The 26,937-nt window shown below is 54.7% G+C and overlaps 7 protein-coding genes across 7 annotated transcripts; 3 read left to right on the top strand and 4 right to left on the bottom strand.

Moving 5' to 3' along the window:
• Positions 1 to 141: 141 nt before the first annotated feature.
• On the bottom strand, positions 142 to 1,664 carry GCG54_00002251 (RuvB-like helicase 2; the record flags this gene model as incomplete). Its single annotated transcript, XM_045402347.1, has 3 exons — positions 142 to 1,318; positions 1,377 to 1,603; positions 1,656 to 1,664. 3 exons carry the CDS (start codon positions 1,662 to 1,664, stop codon positions 142 to 144), a joined length of 1,413 nt encoding a protein of 470 aa, XP_045258709.1.
• A 2,286-nt stretch (positions 1,665 to 3,950) lies between these two features.
• Positions 3,951 to 5,999, top strand: GCG54_00002250 (uncharacterized protein; the record flags this gene model as incomplete). Its single annotated transcript, XM_045402346.1, has 1 exon — positions 3,951 to 5,999. One exon carries the CDS (start codon positions 3,951 to 3,953, stop codon positions 5,997 to 5,999), a length of 2,049 nt encoding a protein of 682 aa, XP_045258708.1.
• Positions 6,000 to 8,512: 2,513 nt separating this feature from the next.
• GCG54_00002249 (uncharacterized protein) lies at positions 8,513 to 10,842 on the top strand (the record flags this gene model as incomplete). Its single annotated transcript, XM_045402345.1, has 2 exons — positions 8,513 to 9,009; positions 9,069 to 10,842. 2 exons carry the CDS (start codon positions 8,513 to 8,515, stop codon positions 10,840 to 10,842), a joined length of 2,271 nt encoding a protein of 756 aa, XP_045258707.1.
• A 1,310-nt stretch (positions 10,843 to 12,152) lies between these two features.
• GCG54_00002248 (Glyceraldehyde-3-phosphate dehydrogenase) lies at positions 12,153 to 13,381 on the bottom strand (the record flags this gene model as incomplete). The annotated part of the gene is made up of 2 exons (XM_045402344.1): positions 12,153 to 13,040; positions 13,253 to 13,381. 2 exons carry the CDS (start codon positions 13,379 to 13,381, stop codon positions 12,153 to 12,155), a joined length of 1,017 nt encoding a protein of 338 aa, XP_045258706.1.
• Positions 13,382 to 17,701: 4,320 nt separating this feature from the next.
• GCG54_00002247 (putative uncharacterized oxidoreductase) lies at positions 17,702 to 18,730 on the top strand (the record flags this gene model as incomplete). Its single annotated transcript, XM_045402343.1, has 1 exon — positions 17,702 to 18,730. One exon carries the CDS (start codon positions 17,702 to 17,704, stop codon positions 18,728 to 18,730), a length of 1,029 nt encoding a protein of 342 aa, XP_045258705.1.
• A 268-nt stretch (positions 18,731 to 18,998) lies between these two features.
• On the bottom strand, positions 18,999 to 19,854 carry GCG54_00002246 (uncharacterized protein; the record flags this gene model as incomplete). Its single annotated transcript, XM_045402342.1, has 2 exons — positions 18,999 to 19,154; positions 19,216 to 19,854. 2 exons carry the CDS (start codon positions 19,852 to 19,854, stop codon positions 18,999 to 19,001), a joined length of 795 nt encoding a protein of 264 aa, XP_045258704.1.
• A 2,445-nt stretch (positions 19,855 to 22,299) lies between these two features.
• GCG54_00002245 (uncharacterized protein) lies at positions 22,300 to 24,295 on the bottom strand (the record flags this gene model as incomplete). The annotated part of the gene is made up of 4 exons (XM_045402341.1): positions 22,300 to 23,148; positions 23,201 to 23,459; positions 23,555 to 23,616; positions 23,966 to 24,295. The coding sequence occupies 4 exons, from the start codon at positions 24,293 to 24,295 to the stop codon at positions 22,300 to 22,302; spliced, it is 1,500 nt and encodes a 499-aa protein (XP_045258703.1).
• Positions 24,296 to 26,937: the final 2,642 nt, after the last annotated feature.

Genomic DNA, 26,937 nt, shown 5'->3' with positions numbered 1-26,937 from the left:
TTGCATTCCTGGCATCGCTGCGATGCAACGAGGCAATCATTTATGGTACATAATCTATCACATATTCCCATGGGAGGTCACCTATTGGGAGGTTACCTATTTTACTGCCCAAAACGCCCAACTCAAAGACCTTTCCCACGCTTAGCTCAAATCCATCGTCTCGCCATGGCCATTAGTGACGGTAAAATCGACAGCGCCATCCTTGCCTATCAGGCGCTTCTCCGACTCGGACACGAACTTGACGCTGCGAGCCGGATCGTAGAAAAGCGCAAAGCTCCTCTGGACATCGGCAATCTCGACCTGCTTTGACCTGCGCTTGTTGCTCACCAGCTGAGATGTCGTAATGAGGTTGCTAGCGTAGCGCAGACCAGCCTCCTGGCCAATCTTGGTCAGAAGCGCCAGAGCGTCGGCGGAGATCTCAACTTCCTCCTCCTGTGCACGGATAGTAAGAATCTGCTTGATCTCGTCGGGGCTGTAGGTGTTGGTGTGAATGATGACAACGCGGTCAAGGAAGTCCAGAGGAAGGCCGTGGGGACTGCGGTAGTCGGTTCCCCTGATGCGAGAGTTCCCCCTGTTGCTGGCCATGATGACCACAGGTGCAAGGGTGTCCTCCAGAGCGCGGTTGATGTATGAGAAGCACTCGATATCAAGCATGTGAACCTCATCGATGAAAAGAACACCCGGCACAATCTCGGCCTTGCCTTCCTCCTTCCACTCTCCAACCTTGGTGTTGATCTGGTCGCGAATCTCACTGCGGATCTCGCCTGTGTCGCCCGAGAAAAGAGCCAAGAAGCCTTGTGTACGAGAGTTGATGACATCAATCTCGTGAAGAGTGACGGTGTGCACGACCTCCTTGCGCTTCTGCAGCTCACCGTCAGGGCATTGGAGGAACTTCGTGTCGACGCCCATCGCGTCGTAGTCGCGCGAGCGGGCGTACGACCGACCAAGCTTCGTGATCTTGCCGGACGACTTGTCGATAGAAATGATGTCACCGGCCATGACGCGCTCCTTGGTCATCGCATCAATCATCTTCGCGCCCATATCATACACGGCCTCCATGTCCGTTGTCTTGATCGTCAGCTTTCCCTGCTTGGCACCGCCGGTGACACTGCGGTCAATCTGGATCTCAACAACCTCGCCCTCCATGATCTCGCTCTCTTCCTTGATGCGCACGCCGATGGACTTGCGGAATGCTTGTGTAAGGGCTTCGGTCTTGGACATTTCGAGGGAGAAGATCTCGGATGAGGCGAGACTGGTGAAAGGGACATCGGGGCCGAGGGATTGGGACATGCCCATGGCGATGGCAGTCTTGCCAGTGCTAGATGACATCTATTTAGCCAATTGACCAAGCTCGGAAGTGGCGTGGTAGGCCTTACCTTGGAGGACCAGCGATCAAACAGGCTCGGCCAGCAATCTTGCCTTCCTTAATCATCTGCAGAATAACGGCGGCGGCTTTCCTGGCCTTCTCCTGTCCGACCAAGCCCTGAGACGCAGCTCTGGGCTCCAATGTTGTGGCATCGACTCCCAAGCCCCGAATGTGCGAGTGGGCCGCGATGAGATTGAGCCCTCTGAGCTCCTTGCTCTCGGAGACGGTCATGACGGGCTGCAGGTCTACGTCAGTTTGAAAGGATTGCCCGAAGGAGCTTCAAACATACCGCAGCCATCTTGAATGTGTGTTATCCTACCGGTGCAGGGTCCTCGTGGTCGGTTTGGAAAGGTGTACCAAGCGGTTCGATGTCGTGGAGATGGTGAATTGGATGGTTGCGATGCAATGCGACGCAAAAACACTTCGTCTCGAGGCTGAAAGCTGGACAGCGCGTCCGAGAAATTTAGACATGGCTCGCGCTTATTCCCCGAACGTGGCGCGGCTCGCGCTTAGGAGAGGTACGTACACTGTGCGACGACGACCGTTATCTGGACGACTCCAGATAACTTGCTCTGTACCGACGAGGCTCGCCGATGCCGTCTGAAACCTAAAAGTCTTCCCCTTTCAACAGGGAGCTGGTAGACTTGCGTCACTAAAACGCCAATCTCATTATCGTCGCAGATCTTGAATCTCGCTCCTCACCCATACAACTACGCAGTAGGTATTATCTTCTCGCCTGGCGTACCCATCCAGATACTTTGCGTAAGGCAGGGGAATAAGGGGTCACGGGCATTGCGACGGCTTACTTGCTTACCTGCCTTTGTCACTTGCCCCGCCATGTTAGCGTTCTCGTACTCGTTTCGACCTGAATTGACGTCTCTGATGCCCAATGATTTACAGACAGCGATTTGTGGGATTTGCATTTATCTGACGGCATCTGGGATGCCATGACGAATCGGCGGCAATTGCGGATTTCCACTGCATTTGAGTCACACGTTCGAAGGAAAAAGAAATAACTTGCGGTGCGCTTGACCTTCCTGCAGCTGGTTGTTGCACTGGATGCAGTTGGATGCAACTTGCAAGGGGTGCAATGAGAGGTTGGACATGGCAACCCCCATTGTTGACGAGGAAAGAACCACACAGATAAAGGCATATGTCTCTTGAGCAAAACGGATCGATTCAGCGGTGAGTAAATACTGGATCGACAGAAGGTTGCGCAACAGATAGAGGCCCGAAATTGCATGCGGTCTTGCGTGCCTTTGTCGGAATGGCACTAAAAATACAGAATGCTAAGCGTCCAACCCCACCTCCACCACACCACCCAAAATGATTTGAACGCCTGACACTGAACCCCTAAAGCCCGCCCGACTGTGCATGCCCCTCGCTGACTATAACCACGTCTAAAAATTGAGCTCGGTCGCGATTCGCGAATCATCTTTACAAAGCGATCCCCTGCGCGAGTGGAATCGTTTGCCGCCCATGTCCATGCGGTTTGTGAGCAGCAAACAGTTCCTCGTTGCCAACAGTTCATGCGCAAACACATCAGTTAAATACTCGGCCTTTTCTTATTTTCCCCTTCTTCTAAAATCAATCCATCCCGACACCTTGCCTTCTACTACCTGCATGTCTACCGCCCCAGCACAACCTCACCCACCCCGGCACATCGCTGGGTCTGCACACCCACGATTGACACACTTTTCAAAGTCGCCTTTCGACTCTTCTCGCCCAACTTTACGTTACGATTGCGTTCCCTTCCTCAGATCTCGGCGACCTTCTCCCCTCACCTAACCCACTCACATACAGTGCCGACTGTGGAGTGAGCAGGGTAGGCGCAGGTAATTAAAACGCGATTCCCTACGAAGCGTGGGGCATTTAATTGCACAGCGCGCCACCGCCGACGTCCAATTTACAAGAAGGGTCGCAACATAAAGAAGAAGAAAAGAAAGCCCCTCGGCAGCTCCTTCTTTGACTGTCTACTCCTTCCTTCCCGCAATACAAACTGCCTTTCGAGCAATTCGTAAGTACCGGCGTCGGATCTTCCTCTTTGCATCATCAACTGACACTAGACCACACCCGAAGCATTCACTGTTTCTTGTGCCTTCACCTTTGAATTTGCGGAGCATGTTGAGCAAACCCACCGTCGCCATTCCCTCTCCTTCTCCGACCACCGTTCGTCTTCGGCAACATGTCGACACTTAGGCGTTCCGACAGCGATTACCGCGACCGACGCGAGCGAAACTCCTATAACTATTCAGACCGGCGCGACGGCGAGAGAGATCGTCGGGATCGGGACTATGACCGGGATCGGGACAGAGATCGCGACCGTGACCGCAACAGAAGTTATGATCGATCACGTTCTCGTTCTCGTTCTCGATCCAGATCACGTTCCCGTGAACGTCGAGACGTCGACAGATCCAAGCTAAATCATCACCGGGATAGGCAGGTCTTAGGCTCGCGAGAAGCTGCCCCGCGCCCCCCTCCAAGAAGCTTCTCCTCCCCCTTACAGAACGGCGGTTCAGCAGGGCTTCATGGTCGGCCGCCATGTAAGTTACTTGGTAGCGTCAACAGCAAATCACAGCTAACGATGATACCAGCACCTCGGGGACTGCCGACTGCTTCAACAACGCCAGTGTCTTCCAGACCGTCGAGCCCCAAGCTAGCCGCAGGATCTTCTCATCACGCAAAGATTACGCAAGCGCTGCAAAGCATATACCATCGAAACAAGGAGCATGTTACTATACAATTAAGAAGGGAGGTGGTCGAGACCCGGGTGAAAGAAAGGGAAAATGTTCGCAGGGCGTCCCAGCACAAGTATGCCGAGTTCCCGTCTTTGAGAGAGACCCATCGCAGGTCTGAGAAGAAAGACCAGGAGGACCTTGCTGTTTTGCGAAAAGAGGAGGAGGGCGCGCACGCGAGATCTGTGGAATCATCCGAACATCTTGCCTCCCTTATCCTTCAGGTTTATTCTGATCTTCAGCAAGAGAAGGATAAACGCGCCGTCACAACCACCAGCACAAGCAGTCTCGTGGATCGGCTTGACAACTTAGAGAAACAGCACCAAGAAGACGTCAAGGAGCTTAAAAAGGGACTCGCATTCGAGACTGCCCAGCGTAAGGCTCTGGACATCGAGAATAAGTCTCTCAAGGCCAAACTTTCAAAGTTGGAAGAAGAGGTTGAGAAAAAGCACACCTCTACCTCATCCGCGCTCACGGAACAGGCTGACTCCATCAAGCGCTTGATTCAAGCCCAGCTGAAAACCACATCTGCGCCAACACCTAACGCCGCAGCTCAGGATAAACAGGCGTCAGACATCAACCAGTGTATCGATGATATCGTGAAATTGAGGGATATTCTGGGTCGACACGATAAGCACTTGGGAGAATTAGACACCGAGATCATTACCGAAGCCTGTTCGGGATTCGTAACGAGGCTACCGCGACTAGAGAAGGAATGCGACAATCTCAAGGTGCAACAGCAAGCCGCACAGACGCTCAGAGACAGCGAACAAGATAAGCTCGCAGCTGATCTAAAGAGTCTTCGATCTCGCCTAGAGAAGCTAGAGTCAGACGCAAAACAGCACGACGAGCAGCTGCAAACCCTGCAACTGTCATCAGCACAGCATGCCACTTGCACCACAACCCTGGAGTCTTCTTGGGAGCAACTACAAGCAGACATAGCGCAACTCAAAGTGGATTCAGTCGTACACCTATCCCGTACCGCCATACTCGAATCAGCGCCTAAGGAGCTCGCCGAGCAAGTTGACGCAATGCAACAGCAGTTAAGCCAGCAAAGAGCAGAGGCGCAGAAGCCTATTTTGCAACCCCAACAGACTCTGCCGGATGCGCAACAATTTACTGCCAGCGTAAATGAGATCAAGTCGTCAATGGACGCGTTGCAAAAACAAGTTGATAAGCTTGGTTCAACGATTGGCGACACATTTGTCAAGAAAGCAACGCATGAGAAAATCAATAAGAATTTCCTCACAATGGTCGGGGGATGGATTGATGAAATACGAAAGCGTCTCATCGTGTTGGAAACTGGCAACGCCTCAAACGACGGTTGCCCGAGAGATTCGACAAGAACAAGACAAGGGTCGGAAAAGGTAGAGGCGGCGGTGCCCTCCCCTCGGCAGACAGCGGACCCTGTGATCAAAAAGCTGTCGGATCAGGTGGACATGAACGAGAAAAGCCTCAAAGCTGTCCGTGGTACGATTGACTCCATAATCGAGACCGAAAAGATACACATGGAGAGGATTCAGGACCTCGAAGAGCAGAGAGCCAAAGCCGATAAGCGGATGGATGGATTTGAGCAAGGCCTTGGGAATGTTCAATCGAAGATGGAGAAAAGGATGGAGGTTGTTGACCAGCAATATCTTTCGCTCGATTCGCAAATGAACAATTTGACGACTGAGGGATTGTATTCGGCCATCATCAGCCACCTCGACAAGGAGCAGCCTGGCGAGGCTCAGTTGGGACAAAAGGTCCAGACAATCATTAAACAAATGAGCGAGCACGAGCACAGGCTGATCAAGGTTGAGAAGTCATCGAGACTAAGCGAAGAGCCTGCAAGGAAGAGGCAGAAGTTAAGTCCCAACGGCCACGAGCTGGCGTACCTTACCAACGGCAATTATTAATTATCGAAGATGACGGCGCAAATTCTTTCTATGAGATACCATGGACGGCGCATTGGAATGGTCGAGATACCACAGAGGTCAGAAGCAAAAGTGCATTCACCAGCGCGACGCAAACTTCACTAGGTAGCCCTTCAGTTGTTCTCAGGGTTAGGGTAATCCAGCATGCCTAGGAAAACAACAAAAAGGTTCACTTAAGCATTACAAACATTAAATGACATTAAAAATAATTGAAGTGAAATCTGGTTAGAAATGTTCGCCTTGCTGACTTGTTCTATAGATAACGCAAAAAGAAGTAGAACGTTGTGTAGAACTCAGATGGTGTAACGATTTAAGTTCAGATAGAATCGTATTTGACCACCTTGGTTGTAGTTTCTACGTTACCGTCACTCGTGCTTTATCTAAGGTAAACGCCTATTGATTTGCCTTTCTACTGGCCCTTACAGCGGGCACCAGCTGCCGCAGACTGGCATGCATCTGACAGGTGTAGCTATCTCGAGTAATTAGGTAAGTGTCCATCTCCCATCAGCGAGAGCTTAGGCCGGGGCGCGCCGCGATTACCTGAAGCTACCTTACCTCCCTACCTACCTAGGTAGTGGAGGTGAGGTACCTAAGGTAAGAACTGGGCAGCCCCAGACCAGAACACCGGCCATCTGCGCAGGCCGCCGCCTGCTAAGGCAAGAACCACCATATCGGGCATTTTCCAGCACCTGCGACTCCCGTCCCTGAAGTGTGTTTCCTCCGAAGAGGAACCTTGAGGTCTTGCATCTGTCAATCCCAAAGCTCAGGATTGGTGCGTGCCCTGGCGGTGGCCTACCTATATGTGCACCTCTCAGGCGCACCTCAGCAGCTGGGCGGCCCGAATTAACAACGAAACTCGCTGAGGTGTCGTGTAATTGAAGCCCCAGATGGCGAGCAGACGAGGAGCACGCGCCTGGGCTCACGTAAAATTCCCCGGCAGTCACCACCCACTGGTTGTGTGGCCCACACCAGCACCTCACGCCTGGGGCCTGGGCTCCATTAAGCCAAGTTGGTAGGTGAGGTGAGGTAAGGTACCTAAGGTGCTAAGGTAAGGAGCCTCGTGCTGTGAAGCTCATTCCAGTAAGGCGGTGTCTACTCCACTGTGCAGCAACTCCCGTGCTCCCTCACGCATCATCTGCGTGCCTTCCCTCAACGTGCCAACCTTGGGCTTTTGGTGGTGCGGTATCCGTCAGGTAGCGCGTGTCTTGCCTTGCTCTCCCCCCCATCTCCTCCCATCCTTACCTCTCACCTTACCTTATCGCACACCTAAACTTTGCCTAACCTGACCTGACCTGACCTGGCCTGGGTGTGTCTACCTTGCCTACCTAGGTACCTAACTTACCGGCCCTCACCGACGCGCCAACGGACTGCTACCGGTGACCAGGCTCGCACTTTGCACATCGGACTGGGTCTGGCTCTCTCCCCCCTTCTCACTCCCATTGGCACTGGCGCTTGCTCCTACTGGGCTGCTGGAACGGATACTCGCTCTGGCACTGGACCGCACCGTCCGTCTCCTCTCCCGTCCACCATTCCCCGACCCGACTCTGACCCTTCAATACCACCTACCTTGACCCTTGTCCCCCGTATCATCGACCTGCGGCACGTCGTCCCGTCCTCTACCCCGTCTGGATCCGGCGCAACTGCTGGGACACACTCTTGCACACCTCGCACCGACTCATCTCGCGTCCATTGACCAGACCTATCTTGTCTTGCTCTCCTCAAGGTCCGCGTCGCTGAGCTTCGCTTCGCCTCGCATCGCATCATTGCAGCAGCAGGCCACGCTGGGAAATGCGCTGCGGGTCATCTGAGCTGCTGCCGCTGCTGCAAGGGCTGATGTTTGGAGCCTGCATACACCACTGCCACGACAACCATCTCCACCAAAAGAAGACGAACCACGTCCTGAATCACAACCGCAACCACGGCGAACTCGATACGAGAACCGACCCCCCGACTTCCTCCACGAGCCCCCGCGACGCCTAATCCTCGACGACGCGACTCTTCCATCGCCGCACTCAACTTCCCCTCGCTAGATGATTTCCATTTGATGCCACCCCATCTGGTCGCGTCTTGTCGATTCTGAAGCATCCCGCCCTCGATTCCTCCCAGATAACCCCGGTACCGCCAACACTCACGTCACGCTATCACGACATTTCCTTCTCAGCGCCCAACCCGGCCACACCATCACAATCGCCATAATCGTCGGCGCTGATTGCCGCCGATTTGAATATTTTCCCTCGTGGGCTACGGAGAGGGCTTGAGTGCTCTGCTCCGGCGCCCATTCATTCTCCTTCGTCGTCGTCCATCTACTTCGCATTGGCCGCTGCCATCGCGACCCTTTGTTGTTCGACCTCAACCTGAACATCGCCCTCCAACCATCACATCTCGCATTCCGCCATCGCATCGCTCTTTTCCTCTGCCTAACCTTGCGCTTGTGGCCGCGCATATCGCGATCCCTTTTTCTTCATGCCCCCCCGGCATGCAAACGCCCCCAAACAATGGAAGCAGCGGCGAAGAAGGTCCAACTGCTGGCCCAGCGCATTCTGCCCGATCGACCGCACCACCTCTCTATCACTCCTGACCAACGCTATCGCGTCCCGCCGGATCAAAGCAAGGTCTTCGAGGAGTTCAAATACCAACGCCTGCAGTACATGACCCTGCTGTCCGACGCTGATCGCGGCATGTTACTCACCCGTCCATACTATGACATGCGCGAGGAACCTCCGAATCCAATCGCCGCCAAGGAGTCGAACGTGAAAATGGAAAAAAAGACAGTGACCAAGCTGTCGCTGAGTGATTACAAGAATAAACAGAAGAAGGCATCTGCGTCACCCACCGACTCGGGAACCCCCAAGACAGACGCCTCTAGGAGAGAGGCAGCGGACGGTCGAAACGACCGCGAACCAAAGAAGACCGACGCCAACAGGGTACGAGATTCAGAAGCATCGAAGGACTCAAAGGCGCATAAGTCGCGCGATGTTCCTAATGACGACAGGTGCGATCGCGATAGAACTGTACTTTCCTATTTGACATGGCGCTAACGACACCAATTAGATCAAGTAGAACTGAGGCAAGGTCTAGGCCAACGCAGGAGAGCAGTGATACCCCAGAGAAGCGGAAACGAGTCCACGATACCGACGGCGATCTGCGACCTCAAAAACGAGCGCGACCCGAAGCCAGCACCCCGCTTGACGATCGATCGCGAACGCCCCGAGATGATACCCCGAAGAGAAGAGAGTTGCACACCTCCCTGGATAGGACACCGCAGAAGGACAGCAAGTCGAGCGCGGCCTCGTCGTCTTTACCAAATGGGAGGTCCGCTCTTAAGGTGGCATTGGGCTCAGGTGCCAACAAGTCGCCAGTATCACGCGCCAGGGGCGATTCCATCAATGGCAACAGGCCGAGCCCCTCTCTAAGCGGCAAGAGCAAGACAGATCCGTCATCAAGGAGTGCAATGCCGCCGCTACTTTCACCCCTCCACCTGCCGAACGATTCGGACTCTCACCCCAAAGATAAAAAGAGACGCGATGACAATGGCGAGCCAAACAGACCACCAAAGCCTTCGAGGGCAGAGCCACCGCCGCCGCCTCCACCTAAAAGACAAAAATCTCCCGTCAGGCTGCCGGCGCTTCTGTCTCCCACATTACCGCCCGCGGTCGAGGAGGAACTGGCCCGGATGAAGAAGACACCGACTAAGGGATCAACACCAAGCCAGAAACTACATCCACCAGAGTCGCCTACCAGCAACAAGAGACCGCCTGTAATTGTTAAGGACGAGGAGGAAGATCGGAAAGATGTTAAGGACAAGATCAAGGAGAAACCACGCAACAGGTTTATGGTGACTCTTAGGTATCCAAGGAAGATCTCCAAGACGGTTCAGAGACTGCTGGCTCTTCCGCCCAAGAAGGACGCGATTAAGAAAGAGCGATCTGTGAGCATAGAGCCCCCAGCACCGCCCCAGGCAAGGAAAAGACCCATCGGAAGCACGGAGAATATTGGCGACTCGATTGCCGTCAAACGGCCAAGGACGTCTGAGGTCTCTAGCTCCAAGCTTGTTACCCCCTCAACTCCCTCGAAAGCCGCGACGTCAATGTCAAGGGTAGCATCGAGCAACTCGGTAAACACTCCTGGCGACGGCAGCGGCCATACTCCCGCAGCTCCGCCTTCAGCAGACCGAGACCGACCGCAAACGAGGGATGTCAGGGAACCGTATAACCCCCTGAAGATACAAGCGCTGCGCGAACGATATGCACGGTTTAGCAAGCTCGGAACGAAGTTGAAGCATGATCGCGATATGTTGCTGGAGCGGAAAAATGACCGAAGTGGGCATAGCTCAGACTCAGACAGCAAGCTGGGCGTCATCTTGGGTCTCGAGACGGCTCTGGCTTTCATGATCGGCTTCAGGGCGGTGGTGGACGCGCGCTCAATAGAGAGCAAGGCCCAAGACCCGAAGCAATGGGGCAGTATCTTGCCGGTGCTCAACGTCATGAGACCGGAGCTGCGCAGGAGCGGACCATTAGAGGCTTTGTTCTGGCAGATCCAGGGCGTGATCCATGAGGAGCTCCTCAGGTGTTACTGGTCCATCGACCCAAGCCCACACGCGGTAGCTATCATTGGTCACGAACGAGGTCGCTCGAATGCATGGAAGTCGGCGCAGGACTTTGCTGAGCGGGTCGAGGACAGCGCGATGCGTGCAAACATGGGTCCGTGGACTACAGTGGAGGAAGCCGTCTCGTCGGCGCTGAGGATCATGCGGCGCTGGGCTCATCAGGAACACGTGTCGTGGCGCGCCGAGGTCACAGTCTCAGCGGCCAACGGAACATCATAGCATGCCGGCGGAGATGCTGGTCCGTTCAAGACCCGGGCGGTCGCCGATTCCTCCCTTACGCTCACGGACGGCTCGATTCGAAGCCAAGAACCCCAGAACAAAGCAAGAAGAAGGGCATTAGGGCCCTCCTAATGAACATGTATTATGAACTCCTTTCCTTTCCCGTTTCCCTCATCATCTCTGTATGGTCAGCGTGGCGGTTAGGCTCGGCAACGGCGTTTTCAAGTCACAGGTGGGAAATCGTTGGGGGGTGAAGGAAGAGATCGCTTTCTTTTCCCCCGCGCGCGTGTTTGTGCAGTCTTGTATGACATGACCTTTCTATCACATCCCCAGAGCAGCTCACCAGTAGCCTGGCACGGTTCACAATTCCTTTTTTTTTTCTTCCGTTTTCGTCACTCAAAACTCTCATCGGTATCGGTATCACTACCACCAACACCACCTCCCTCTTGGCTGTTCTCTTTTTTCTCCTTCTTTGGTGTGTCACTCTCAAGCTTGGCGTTCTACGGGAAAACCAGGGCTGTGTGTATGGCTTTTTGTACATAAAAGATATCCCCCCCTGTGTGTCGTTTGTTTATTCGTTTTTCTTTCCTTTTTCATCTCGGTCAGTGGGCGGAGGGGGTCGGCAGCATCAGGTGTGTGTATGTGTGTCCTGCGTCGAGGACCTAAGGAATGACGCAGAGGAATTCTCTGATTCAGCTTGGTATTTCACACTTTGCAAAAAAGAAGACGATGACAGCTCGCGAGGATACTCCAGTGTAGATCTCTCGGAACCAAATGCGAAGAATTCCAAAAGAAAAGATTGCAAAAGTAGAAGATGGTGAACATAATGATGTGACAGCAGTGCGGCAGTGTCGATCTCGATCTGGGTCTGGCATCCGCAGAACGGCCGCCAGAGTGACCCCGCAACCCCTCACCCATCAGCGGAACACCGCGTACTACCGACCGTCACGCATGATCTGACCGATAAGACTGATACCGTACACGTCCGGCGGCCGCTACTACCCACGCGCGTGGGCAGGAAACAAGACAGCACGACATCACTTTGCGATAGGGGGAACCTTTTGTGATGGGTAGGCATGATCTATTTCATAGACGTCATAAGGACATGTAGTTTGGGAGTTTTTGTTTTTAGGAAAAGACACAACCATAATCCTTCCCGGCCTCTCGAGACTCTGCGTCATCGTTGCCCTCCCGTCTGAAAGACTGCCCATCTTCCGATTTTACTGCTTTTGATGGTCGTTTCTTTATTTCATTAAAAGACCATTTCGGTCTTGGTACTTCTCATCAACATCCTCCGATGCTCAGCACATTTACTTGGAGGCATCGACCTTGGCGACGTGGGCCAGGAGGTCGAGGACACGGCGGGAGTAACCCCACTCGTTGTCGTACCAGGAGACGAGCTTGACGAAGTTGTTGTTCAGGGAGATACCGGCCTTGGCGTCGAAGATGGAGGAGTTGGGGTTGCCGATCATGTCGGTGGAGACGACATCGTCTTCAGTGTAGGCCAGGACGCCCTTGAGGGGACCCTCAGCGGCCTCCTTGATGGCCTGCTTGATCTCGTCGTAGCTGGCACCCTTCTCAATGCGGGCAGTCAGGTCAACGACGGAGACGTTGGCAGTGGGAACACGCATGGACATGCCGGTGAGCTTGCCGTTGAGCTCAGGGATGACCTTGCCGACAGCCTTGGCGGCACCAGTGCTGCTGGGAATGATGTTCTGAGCAGCGGTACGGCCACCACGCCAGTCCTTGGCGGAGGGACCGTCAACGGTCTTCTGAGTAGCAGTGTAGGAGTGGACGGTAGTCATGAGACCCTCAACGATGCCGAACTTGTCGTTGATGACCTTGGCGAGGGGAGCCAAGCAGTTGGTGGTGCAAGAAGCGTTGGAGATGACGTCGGCGCTGCCGTCGTAGGACTTCTCGTTGACACCCATCACGTACATGGGGGCATCGGCGGAGGGAGCAGAGATGATGACCTTCTTGGCACCGCCCTGAAGATGGGCCTTGGCCTTGTCGGTGGTGGTGAAGACACCAGTGGACTCGACGACGTACTCGGCGCCGGTCTCCTTCCAGGGGATGGCAGCGGGGTCACGCTCGGTGTAGAACTTGACGGTCTTGCCGTTGATGACAAGGTCGTTGCCCTCCTGCTTGATCTCGCCGTTGAAGATGCCGTGGGTGGAGTCGTACTTGAGCATGTAGGCCTGTGAAGAGCGAGTCAGTAAATGTGACAGATGGTGCTGATATGAGTGATAGCATGTGTGCGGCCGTCCCGACCCATGATTTCAATTGGCATTAATTCATGATGGCCTTCTTGTGTACTAAACGCGGGCGGCGAAAGCGGATGACAGCGGTAGTGGTGGTGATGGATGTGAAGTCATGTCGAGCTTGGAGGGGTAGGTGGGGTGATACTCACAGCGTACTTGGTCTCAATGAAGGGGTCGTTGACGGCAACGATCTCGACCTCGGGGTGCTCGATGGCGTTGCGGAAGACGATACGTCCAATGCGGCCGAAGCCGTTGATGCCGACCTTGATGGGAGCCATGTTGTCTGTTTAGGTGTGTATAAGAAAAGTGTCTGTAAAGATGACGAGAGTCAGTCAGATTTCTGCGACGACGATTGTGATATGACGAAGTTTGCGGCGATGGCGGGGTTGGTTGTCGAGGGGCAGAGTGGGGTTGTAGAAGCTGTGTACAGCTCTTGGAGCTATGGATGGAGCTGGTGCTCACCTTGTTTAGGTATCACGTCGGTTTGACGAGATCAGAGATGGATCGAGGTGTGGAAGAGATTTTCAATGGCAGAAGAAGAGAGAGAGGGACGGAATGGACGGAGGTGGAAGGGCGCGCGAGATCCTTTTGTAAATTTGGTTGAGGGAAGATGGTGGGGTGGTCTTTCCAACGCAACGCCAATGCCCACGCCCATGTCCACGCCCACGCCGTGCAGTGGCCCAGGCCAAGAAAGAGGGACCCGACTAAAGCAACCTGAGATGGAGAGGTAGGAAGTGCACCTTGCACCTCACACACCTCACTCACCTCGCCAGCAGCAGCACCACCACCACCACCAGCCTCAATGCGGGTGCGGACTTGACGCAAGTTAGGGAGGTACCAGGTAGGGGCACTCCGCAGGGGTGACTCCCAGTATCGCCGGTGCAGGCGACGGGATGGTTGAGATGGGCGATTGCCCGGTCGACGCCGGGTGAGCTGGTGAGTGACACACACTTTTTGGCAACAGGCAAGCTCCTCCCGTAACGCGTGTCTCGTACTTTCCCATGTCGTGCCTTCTCATCCACTCCTTCCAAGCAGGTGTGCGTCTTTTTACAGCCAAGGCGGGGCATCAAGCGGGAAGGCGCTGCTGCCATTTTTGAGTGTCGATGCGTTAGCCGGAAACCTGACACCCTCCGGGTGCTTGGTATAGCTTGCCAGTGTCATTTTGCCAATGCCAATCAGTGGAATCATTACATCTAATGTCGGCATCCATCATCTTGCCATCCGACCTCCGTATAACCAAAAGACAGGGAGGGTACTTCAAAACACACAGCACAGGTGCGGCGGCGGCGGTAGGATGGTGTTGACGGCGACTGTGGCGGCCCCTACCTTCTCACCACTTATTTTGACACCTCAACTACATCCCGTATTGTCCGAGCTCCATGTCTCCTCCATCAAACATCTCATGATGAACGACTAAGCAATGGTTTGTTTCTCCTGAATCCTGATCTATCGTATCCTCCCTCGCCTCATTCCCCGGCGGGGCGCTGTGGTGGTGTCACTTCTTCTTCACCGGACCGACGACTCGAGCAGGCCAGCATTGTCAGGATCAGGACGGTCGGTAGTCGTCTACCTCTCGCAAGGAGGGGCAATGGAGGGGCACGCCGCAGCTTCCCTGGGTTTCCAGCGAGAAAAAAAGTCAGCTCCGGCACCTTATCCTTGGCCCCCTGCTGGGCGTTGCTGGCCTGCCCCTCGTTACATCAGCTCGCAGCTACCCCCCCTGGTCGACATCAACAATGTCCGACACCACTGCCACCATGCACAATGGCCCACGCCAAAGCTTTGGCGCCTTTTGTGATCCTCTCACCGTTCCAGTTTTTGAGGGTCGCTTCTTTTTATTGTCATTCTCAACTGGATTCAAGACACGACATGCCACAGGGTTCAAACAGCTCACCTCTCACCATCTCGCCAATCCTCCCAGACGCCCCTAGCACCAAACACCATGCATCACGCATCCCTGCCTCCGGCTTTTTTTGACCTTCGCCGACAGCGACCTGACCTGAGAAAGAAAAAAATCGACAGCTCCATAAATCACTCACTGCTCCATATTGTCACTCAACCCGCCAAGCTTGACTGAGCCCAGCTAATGAAACGCCTTGCCTGGTCCATGAGGCACTTCCTCGACTCGGCCGATTTTAGCTCATCATAGATAATGGTCGAGAAGGGCCGTTTAACGCTCCGTTCTCGGTCATCCAATATGGACCGCTCCTGATTTGGATCCGACTTCCGCTCCCTTGTCTGTGTTGGAACATGTTGGAACCATGTGCACAAAAATACACATCCACCGCTGCTGCAATTCCATTTCTGGGTACTGATACGCCATCGCCAACTTGGTGTACATGCGAGGTACATCGAATCAGTTCAGTCCTGTTGCCATTCGGGCCTTGGCCTGCCGCTTGATTGCAAACCCGGTCCATCAAAACAGGGCTGGGGCCATTCCGGCTCTGGTGGGGTCCGAGATCTGCTCACGACTCCCCCAACCCAATGAGCTAACAAGCCAGAACGCCTGGCCCGAAGCGCCGGAGCATCACGGCTTCATCGGCCCCCAGAGCTCCTGGCTTCGCCTATGTCGTCTTGCAACTCCCGAATATATCGGGACTGACGATGGTCGCTACCGAGGATACCCGTCGACGTCAATGCCGCGGTCTTCGTGTTTGCCGCCGGTCCCTCTGACGCCCGCCAGCTGGCGGCGCCAGGGCCAAGATTGGATCATTTTGCATGGTCTGAACATCGATCGACCTGGCATGATATGACTCTACCGTCACTTTCCCTCCACCAACGACACGTACGATATGTACCCCTGAGGAGCATCCTGGTCCTTTCTGTGTACAGTAAACAAGGTGGTTGAGCCGCTCGGCCAAATTGTTTAGCTAGCTTCCTCATAAGCCTGCTAGAGCTGTCCAGAATCAGACGAGCAGATTTTGTCAGATCATCAGACTCTTCACTGCTTACATTTGCCTCTGGCTTACACACTTGACATGTCAAGGGCGCAGGCTGTGCGGTCACCCATGAAACTTGCGATATGCCACTGCTCATCTGGCCGTGCTCCCACGGCCTCGATAGGGACGTCGTTGTCTTCCAAGTCCACCTTTACCAGGGTGCGTTCGACTTACATGGAGCACGGCTACGGGAACGTAGTCGTCCAAGCATCGAGCTGGCCCCGTTTGCCGCCAGCCGCCCCGGAATGATGCGCCCTCGTCGAGGTTCGACCCGACCTACCCCAGATTTCCGCTCCGGTTCCGGTTCCTCCCGACCGCTGCCCCGATGCCATACATTAAGCTACCGTTTGCCGAGCCGGGGTACAGGAGCGCGTGCCTGGAGATCTGGAACCTCGTCTCATCTAGCAGCAATTAGCCTCAGAGACTCTTCAACGACCTGGGGTTCGTGTCCAATCCAGTGGGTCGCTTGGCAGCCGCGGCTGGACAACCGGGACGTTGCGGGCGTGTAAGTCGGGAACGTCGTCAGCGCTGGCAGCTTGGTCCAGCAAATCGCAATCCACCTTCCGGCTTGCATAATCAGTGGGCTCTCCTTCTTGCGGTTACCGCGGGAGGCCTCGTGCCTGAGTGACAGCGGCATCACGAATGGAACTCGGGATCTATCATGATCCTGCTTGAGGACGGGTAGCCTGGCGGAGCTCAATTCGACTATGCTCATTGGTCAGAAATATGCTTGAGGCGTGTATGTTCAACCGTGTGACCATGATATCTGCGCCCCTTACGCTGGGAAAAGTAATCTAGATGAGATCTCAAGGTCAAGTATTTCGAGGTCTACGTCTCGGTGAGCGGTGTTCACCTCAGGTGGACCCGACTTACACCGAGACACCCTACACCGGTGGTGTTCGGCTTTGGTGTGGTAAACTTGACGTAAAACAGGCCGATGACGTCGGCCCAAGTCGGGATTACTAATGTGCACAAGTTGTGCAGTTATGCAGCACCAAAAGCAGACAATTGCTGACCACCAAAAGTGCAGCCTGCCGCCATTGAACCCCCACGGTCCCCCACGACCAGCTTATCGCCGCAACTTCACCTTGAGAACTTCGGCGAAAAGCTCGTTGTCGACGACACTCGACTCTCACTTGAAGACTTAAGGCCGCACTACAATTCGGACATCACGACCTTACAAACAGTTGTCGACTGGACAATTCGTCTTACCAAGCCATCGCTTACTCATTCCCAAAGAAGCTGCTGTTTACACGGGTGAGATTTCATCCGTCTCGGGGAAATTGAATGGAGCATTGCGATTCAGGATGACCAAGTGGTCAAAACAGTTACCGTAAACAGCGACTTCAGAGCCGCAAGGTCGTCTGCTTATCCACAATGTGTGTTAACAATCCCTCCGAATGGTGTCATCTTGAATGCCATCCGCCGAGTTGCAAATGATGGAGTGGAGTACGATGCTGGGCCTACGGGGTCGCCGTCAAGGTCCTAGACTGCGAATCATCATGAAGTGAGATGGTGCTTATGACTCGCAAGGCATTGCTTGAACAGTATATAACGAAACTCGAAGTCGGGCAGAACAACTGAGATGATATCCAAGAACACAGATCCAACAACGAATTACGAAGCTAACTCACACAACCAAACGCAAATACCTACATCGCAATGACATCCAACCAGACACTTCTAGTGACCGGCGCCAACGGTTACATTGGCACCCACGTGGTCGGTCTCGCCCTCGAGCGCGGCTACAAGGTTCGCGCCACGGCCCGATCCGAATCCTCCTTCGCCAACCTCCGCTCAACCTTCCCGGAAGCCGCCTCGTCAGACCGCCTCACCTTCGCCATCGTCCCGGACATCACCAAGCACGAGTCCTACAAGGACGCCCTCGCCGGCGTGACTGGCATCGTCCACACAGCGTCCCCTTTCATCGTCGACCCCAAGGACAACGAGGTCGACCTCCTCCAACCTGCCATCAACGGCTCCGTCGCCATCCTCGAGGCCGCGAAGCAGTATGGCGCCCAAGTGAAGAGCATCGCCAACGTCTCGTCGTTCGCGTCCGTCATCGACCTGTCACAGGGCTACCGCGCGGGATATGTCTACACCGAGAAGGACTGGAATCCCATGACGTACGAGGAGGCGGCCAAGACAGACAGCGGCGTGGCGGCGTACTGTGCTTCGAAGGGACTCGCTGAGAGCGCGATGTGGAAGTGGATGGGCGAGAATAAGGAAGCCACCTTTACCCTGGCCAACATCTGCCCTCCCTGGGTGTTCGGTCCCTATCTGGGCAAGCTCGACCTCAACCGGCTGGCGACGTCGGTCGGTCTCTTGTGGAAGCTGGTCGGCGCCGAGTCTGTCTTCCCGACGGACTTTGCCGCATCGACCGACGTCAAGGATGTTGCCCAGGCTCTTCTCAACGCCATTGAAAGGCCCGAGGCTGCTGGTGAGAGGTTCATCATCGGCACACACTTTGACTGGCAGACTGCGGCGGACATCCTTCGCGAGGAGGTCCCTGAGCTGAAGAGCAGGATTCCGGAAGGCCGTCCCGGGTATGGCAAGATCGAGGAGACTTACACCATCGACACCAGCAAGGCGGAGAAGGTCTTGGGGATCAAGCCAACCCCTCTCGAAGTCACGCTCAAGGAGAGCATCCACCAGATGCTCGCAGCCGAGAAGGCTTCCAAGTCTGCTTGAACTGAGGGAACTTCACAGTAAAGTAGCAGCATATCACGTGTAACGAACAGCGAAGGTGTATGGGAAACTTTGGCCTGTATTCATCAGATAGACCTGAATCTTAATGGCTCTCGGGCCAAATCTCTGCTTCATACCTGCACCGCGGTGCAGTGTTCTCTCTCGAATCAAAATCCTCGCTTGCTATGCATCTTGTATGCAACCAACTCCCAAGAAGAAATGGAAACCCAAACGATCAAAAAATCCCGAACCCAAGATTTTTTGTTCATGCTTAGTTGTTGGTGTGGGGAACGCTCCAGATGTCGGTGAAGACATCGTCGTCGGCGGCGAGGGGGGTGTGCTCCATGGTGTTGGCGATGAGGGTGCTCTGGTTCTGGCCGTAAACCTCGGCGACGAAGGCGTAGGTGAGATCCAAGCTGGAGGTTACCTACATTTTAAGTCAGTAAGAAGCTCCTTCTTCATTCAGACTGAGTTGGAGATGAACTTACACCAGAGGAAGACCAGATGTTGCCGTCAATGACGTAGCGAGCAGGGGCAACCCAGTTCACCTTGGGACCGAAGGCGGTCATCTGAGCCCAGGCGCGCTTGTTGGTGGTGGCACGCTTGCCGTCGAGGACGCCAGCGCGCGCGGCGAGGCTGGCGCCGGTGCAGATGGTGATGAGGTACTTGACCTTGGGGTACATCTCCTTGATGTACTCGACGATGGGCTCGAGGCCGGCGGCGCGGACGCCGGGGCCGCCCGGGACGATGAGGACGTCGAGGTCGAGATCGTCGGCGAAGGTGGCGGTGGGCTGGATGGAGGGCCAGAAGTTGGAGCCGAACTTGTTGAGAGCCGGGTCGCTGGCGTTGACGACGCCGGCGATGATGGGGTCCATGGTGGGCGCGATGAAGTGGACGTTCATGTTGTAGGCGTGGGCGTTGAGCTGGAGGACGTCGAGGGGGCCCCAGATGTCGATCATGTCGAGGCCGTTGAAGATGAGGGCGCCGTAGTTGACCGGGAGGGCGGTGGTGCAGTTGGTGGTGCCGTTGGCGGCGCGGGTGGTGATAGAGTCCACGCGCGCCTGGACAGGGTTGCCGGCAACCACGGCAGTGAGCGAGGCCGCGACGATGGAGATGGTGAACTTCATTTTCGGCGGTTTAGCACTGCTTCAGGTATGGAGGTTTCGGTGTTTTGTGAATTTTCTGTTTGTGGGAAAAGAAAATCGAAGAGCCCAAGTGAAGGTGAGAAGTGAAATTTCGATGGTGAGTGAGCGAGGTGAAAGGCCTGGGGAAGGGAAGAGAGAAAGGAAGGTGGGTAAAGGAAAGGACCCTGGTCTCTAGCGCTTTGTTTTTCTCCAGAGGGTGTGATCAGTGGGCAGCATGTTCTTATACGCTCAATACTCTGCAATACGAAGAGCATTCCATATCCATTTTCAGCCTTCCTCCAGGGCCAAGGAAAGAGGTTCAAGGAAGGGACCGGGGCCGGCATTCGGAATCAGACTGCCCACGCAGTTAGCCCCGACCCGAAGGAACGGCGCGATGTGATCCACGCCAGGGATCCTCGTTTCGTTTGTATCACTGGCTTCTAGGAAACATTCCTCTGTCTAGTGTCTGTCTGTTTGCATAGGCTGAGCGATTTTGAGAGTATTTCTCTCCCTTTTCTTCTTGGGACTTGGCTCTGCAGTCATCCTCTTACTTGCTTCTTTGATCTGGTCTAAAACGCATGGCATTCTGCCAAGCGCGAGAGCTGGTTTGCCAAAGAAACTGTGTGACTGCCTGACAATCAGCTGTTGGTTGTTGTACGTTGCAGGGGGTCCCGGAAACAACACAAAGGGCAACGTCGAGTTATTGAAAGGGGCTGTTGCGGCGGGGGAGCCTCCGGAATCCCTCGTGGGAATCTGCGCCAAGCTTTCCCTTTTAATATCGAATGGAGGCTCCAATTGGCCCATTACGATGATGGCTGCTGATACCCAGATGACAGAAGCAATAATGCCCCCCCTTTTTGAGAACAATCTGCGCCAGAGGCTTTTGACATTTTCGTGGCAGCTGAGACGATGTGGACTTGGCAACAGACATTGCCAGCTTCTCCCGTGCGGAGTGCGGTGCCCAAGTTTGCGAAATTGGCCGCTGGAAGCCTTGGTCCGCTGCTTGCTGCCCAAGAGTTGGTTTGCTATTCGTAAACTGGGCCAGAATTGCGTACGCAGTATGCCCCATTTTCAACGGTAGAGTAACCAGGGTATTTGCCGGTTCCGAAAGGCCCATTCGATAATGCTTTCGTAGAATCTCGCCTGTCCTACAACGTCAACGTCGCAGCACGAAAGCCCACAATCAACTCTGATTGCCGAGCAGAGCTTGAATCATGCAAAGACATGGGAACTAAGTTTGCCAGTTCAATTGGAGGGTGGAAGCCAAGGCGTAGGATTGGGCGAGGTAAATGACCAGTGGGCCTCGTCGCCGGGGGTCGTTACCGTATCGCGGTGGGCGGCCGTGGCGGCGGGGTCCCGGCCCCGCCCCAGGACGCTTATCCCCGAGAAACTCGAACCCGGCCCCGAGATGGATCGCCGCCGGCAATGAGCTACGTCCGTAGTCCGTCGATTCACCGACCACAGCACACGCAAGCATGGCTTTGTCGATGTCGTCGCACCGATAACGGAGTTGATCTATTAGAAGTGGTCCGGCAACAATGTTGAGCTACCACGATCAATGTGTCCAACCGGCAATCATCTATGCTGATTGTCCACTATTTGGATATTATTTGATCTTCGGAGGCATTTAGAATGAAGAAAAGAGTTTTATGCCACGCGGCATGGCGGGTTGTGTGCCCCAATTCGGCGCAAACGATGAAGGAAAAGAAGTGGATGTGAATGCTAAACTGGCAGACGGGGCGAGATGCACTCAAATAGTGTCCACGATCTTCAAGGAAGTAGAAATCTAAACGAGACTGACTAACTTTTCTGTGTCTGCGCGGATGCAATTCCCGTGTAATGAATGGTTTGTATAACGGGCGATGATAATAGAGATAATAATACTTTAGACGATAATAGGAGAAAGAATAGCCACGAAAATAATAACAGGCATAATCATAATGATAAGGAGGACGACGACGACAGTAAGCTGTAAAACTACAGGAAACGCAGTGGCTCTAGCATGGGGGAAACAGGCAGTCTCATATAAGAATGGACGATACGAGCAAAAAGAAAAGTACGATAGCACGACCTGGTTTCGATCCAGGGACCTCTGGGTTATGAGCCCAGCGCTCTACCCCTGAGCTACCGTGCTTGCTGCTTGTTGGAAATTCACGACCACAAGTGCCTCAAGACACACGCAGTGGAGTATGTTGTGACTCATTCGTGAACCCGGACAGTGACTGGATTGTGGGTGAGGCCAAAATTCAGCCCACCCGTCGCCCACCACGTCTATGAACCTTGTGTGTGTACAACCATTTGGAAACTCCACTCTTGAAACCGAAATGCTCTATCCAACTGACTTTACAACAAAGTACAACGGAACCAAATCTCCAATCATATGCTCCATGTTCTATACCATCTTACAGTCCTCTATCCGGCTTGTGCCCATGATGCCAAGATCCAGCTCTAGTTTCGCAACACCAATCCAAGTACACTACCAAGAACACCTCTTACACGCTTTGGGTTCTCCAAGATGCAGGTAAACACGACTGCCGTGCTAGCAGCGAACACAACCGTCTCTCTCCACTGCTTGTCCATGCCATAGCGGCGCGGCAGCAGCGTGGCCATGGCTCGGGGGGCAACGAAAAGAGCCATGTCCTTCTGACGGCTTTGCGTCTCGACAAGGACGCTCCAGCCGCAGAGACAGCACCCCGTACCGACGCAGAATCCCGCGTCGATCGTCTGTCTTGCGTCCCGGTCCTTGCCAATGATATGAGGCCCAAGTCGGGTCCTCGCGAGGCACACGCCATAATAAAACAAGGTAATGTATGTTCCTAAGAATGCCGACGACCGCGACGCGGAGAGCAGAGCCCGCACGAGGCTCTTCTTGTTGATGGGCCCCCGTACGAGGAGCGCCATGCTCAGCGGGAGATACATGGCCATGGACCACTTCCACGACCGATAGAAACGGCTCAACGCATGGAGCTCGCACGACGGGCCGACACCCATGTGGACCATCTCGCAGGGAATGGGGACGGATTTCGCTGGGTCTCCCCAGTCCATCGGCCACTTGTACTTGGCGCACATGCCCTGAAGCAACTCTGCCTGTCCAGTTTCTTTGCCGTAGATGAGCTTGCCATCACGCAGCCTTTGGAGGGCTTCAATCAGCCGCATGTCTACGTTTGCTGCCGAGCTGATCCATTTGTTATAGGCAATTGGGAGCCTGGAGGGGTTGTAGAACCACGCCCACATGATCAGAGCACACGAGGAGACGAACAAGCATGGGTCAGTGAACCTGCCGATGATTGACTCAACCTAGCGAGCATGAGTATTAAAGGCGACTGTTGTCGGAGGTCACTGGTCTTACCGTAGTCCATTTGCCCTGAGCTACGCGACGTGCACGCCTACGAGACCATACTTCGCCCACCAGCACATCGAGAGCTCGGGTGAGTGTGAATAGAGTCAGGTCGAGTGTTCGCCCGGCGTAGCGTATCTCCTTCTCCTGGACTCCGGGTGGAGCATCGGACTTGACTGGAACTACCTCTGTGAACCCCGCAGTTTTCTTCGACTGCAGGAGCTTCAGACTAAACCAGGCGGCAATGAAGGTGGCGCTGCATCTTGCAAGTCTGGACCCGAGTTAGAATTTGCCAACACCAGACGAACCCCACAACTCTAGACTCGGCGCTTCTAGACAGCGGGCCATTATATCGGATCTACATACCTCACACGCGTAGCCTCACTGAGGCTTTTTGCAGTCTGCTCAAGAAGCGTCCGAAGTGGTTCCTATCATAATATATCAGCAACCAACACAAGCCAAAGGATCCAGCGAAAGAAAGCCAGGACGCCAAGCCAGTGAGATGAGTTGCAGACGTCCTATAGAAAGAGACGAATGCAAGGGACGCTGTGTGCTTTGACTAGCCTACGACCAGCAGCATTGAAAGGCTGAAGATAACCAAAGATTGGACTCTTCGTCTTATCAACGGCAGGGCTAATGGCAAAGACGGATTTTTGAAGTTCGCATGTCGTCTTGTTGCCACACAATTGAGGGGTCTAGCCTCAGCTGAAGACACGACGATCCACCTTCTCACATAGCCGGCGTCCGAGTCCGTCTCACTGGTGTCTAGTGACATACCTCTAACAGAGAGCCACCGCCAACGATGACGGCGCAAAACGTAGGAAAACGTTGTGGATCGAGACCGGCGAAGACTATTCGCCTCAGTTGCGCCACGAACCCAGCGCATTGCTTGTCATCAGTTCCGTTTTTGCGGCGCCTCTTGGTGATGTACTGCAGCAACAGGGTCAAGATCCTGGGGCCGACGGCGGAGGCATAGCCCAGCAAATAGGCCCGCAGGAGGGGCCGTAGGATTGGCGGAATTCCCTGGAGCTCGAGCAGGCCATTCCGGCGGATTGGCATCTGACTCCGAGGTAGCATTGCGGAGGGAAGAGATGCGACGGCAGCCATGAGGCTTCGGCGTCAGTGCCGGCAGATGGACAGGCACTGTTCCTGATCATAGAATCAGCGATCTGTATCAAAACGGAGGATGTGTCTGTGCATTGGATACGCGATGATGTAACCGTACAATGGAGTGAAAAGCAACCGGCCGAATGAGACTTTGGTGGGATGTATGGCTGGAGACAAGGGGTGCTACCCCAGGCAGAAGGAAGGGCCAGCAATGAGTGATGGCAGGGCGGCGCAGAAACGGTCGAGCTGTGGTAAGGCATAAGGTAAGGATGGATGGTTGGTCGGGTAGGTTAGGTCAGGTATGGTAATGGGGAGAGGCGCGGCAAGCGGACAACCCGCTTCGCATAGTAGGTATGAATCATGCCGGTTGGAGGCATCTAGGTGGTGTAGGCACGAAAGGTCTTTTTGGTTATTAAGAGCAAGTTCCTCTCGGCACTGCCCGGCGATTCCTTCACTTGAGGATTGCCAGATGCCTCGGGCCATGGACGCGTCCTGCAGGAGGAGTGTCTGGGCAAGTACAACATTGGGAGGTAGCAAGGGGGTGGATATGTACTCCGCAATGAGGTAGGTAGATGAGCAGCAGGATCGCGAACTTATGGGCGCGTCTTACCAGGGTAAGGTGAGCTGGTTGCGCGACCTGATGGGTTGTTTGCCAATTGGCTTCGTGGGGTCTCGTGACGGCGGTTCGTCTGCCGCCAACCCTCGAGTGCCAAGGGCAGGGCAAGAACAGTGCCCAATATCGAAAAGTATCGCGTACCTGGCGTACTAAGAGATGAATAGGCGGGAATGAAATAAGAAATTGTGGGGAAGGCAACGTGTGTTCCACGATGTGACGGAGTGACGGAGGTTGCAGACCTCAGAAAGTGAGAAGACGGGGAGGCGGGGAGGCAGGGGGGGAAGAATTGCTCTCCGAGAAGCATGTGTCGATTGGATACTTCGGCAGGTAGGTTGGAGGAAGGTCGAATGTGGCAAGCGTGACCGAGAGACTTTGATGACTGGGCTGCCACTGACTGTACCTTCACCTGGGCAGTCTGCCACAGCCTGAAATTGGCGGGCTGCAATTGGCTGGAGAGGTCACAGAGGGAAATCAGGTGGTCTGTCACGCCGGTATTCACGCTGACGGCCAGGAAGTGCGCGGTAACGACTTGGCGCAGGTGCACCAGAAGAGGGTTAGGCGCAGCAATCCATGCGAGTGCGACGGGCTCAAAGAAGAAAAGACTTCACAGCGAGTCTGAAGTTTGTGTGGTTGACAGGAGACCTGAAGGGAACGGTGTTTTGCGTTGGCTCGGCAGATGGAGAGCGATGCTGAGCTGTGCTGGACAGGGGAGACCTTGCTTGCCTTGGGACTCCCGGCTCGATCAGTGCGATCGACCGGCCGTCAGAATCTGAAGTGCAGTGTCTTGCCTTGCCTTCAGCGCTTGTTCCTCTTGCCAGGAGGAATTGACAGTTTGGAAGTCGACAAGTCGGAATCAAGAGTAGCAGGCTGGGACGGCCAGCCGTTTCGTATCGGCCGAGGCGGTGTTTTGTTTCTTTGTTTGGTGCCGTTCTGCTAGACCATCTGGCAGTAGCTTGAGGCCCCTCTGGAGGCGGCTGGACCGTTCAGAGTGTCTGTGAGGTGCCTTAGTGTAATCCGTCGGCCGCTAGTCTACACGTTCCATGCCTGGGACTACGACTTGAGGCAGGCAGGCAGGCAGGAGGCGAGACTCGAAAGGATCGAGGCAGATGCAGAGTAGAGGCAGGGCGGAGACGGAGTCGGAGGCAGAGGCAGAGGCAGAGACAGAGCTGCGACTGCAACAACGTTGGAGCGGCAGTGTCATTCAATTGGACGGCGACAAGCGCAACTTGCAACTGGTCCGTAGCGCGGAGCGAGGCGAGACGAGAGCGGTGTAACAGATCTAGTTCCAAGCGACAGATGGAAGCAACGAGTTTGGCCGAAAGATGGGCAAAATGGGCAGCAGATTCGCAAACTTGTCGTGGCCAAACGGCGTCAAGGGAAAGGAAGGTGTCGGGTGCGGATGGAACTAAGAAAGCTACCCCAAGGGCTGGGGAAAGCTTGGAGGTTCGATGATGCGGAGCACCGGTACGAAGTACTTGTCGCGCCAAGCCTAGAACGGCAAGGTGGAGGGTATTTCCTGGGGCGAGGGAGGGAGAGTTGACAGAAGACAGCGGGAGGAAGGAGGAGGAGGAGAGGAGAGGAGGTCGAGAAAGCTCCGAGTTGGCATGTGATGCCGCTGTATGTGAATAAGCCCGCTACGCCTCGGAGGCGCGCCGGTCGAGCTGCCTAGATGGGTAGCATGGGTAGATGCATGGCGCATTGTCAGCGTGTGGCCAATCGTACGTGCCGTCTGGCTGCTGTCATCAATCGCTTAATCAGCACCGTTTGGATGATTCCCCCGGTTGTCTCATGTCCGCACGATCCGACGGTCTCCACAGGCCAATCGTTGGGCGCAGGGAATAAGGAAAAAAACCGACAACGAAGAAGGGCCGCCGACTCAGGGCCTCTGCTGGCCACCACCTGCCTGCCTAATTCCAGCAGCTGCAGCTGGCACTAACTGCGGAGGCGTGCAGCTCGCTGCAGGTGACCGTGACCGTGCCGGGCTTCCACACCCCCTCCTCTCAGGTCTCAACAACCCCCCCGGTCA

Source organism: Colletotrichum gloeosporioides, assembly GCF_011800055.1.
Source record: "Colletotrichum gloeosporioides strain Lc1 chromosome Unknown consensus_84, whole genome shotgun sequence".
NCBI lineage: Eukaryota > Fungi > Ascomycota > Sordariomycetes > Glomerellales > Glomerellaceae > Colletotrichum > Colletotrichum gloeosporioides.
The sequence above is the reverse complement of the archived record's forward strand: the minus strand, read 5'-3'. Positions and strand labels throughout refer to the sequence as shown.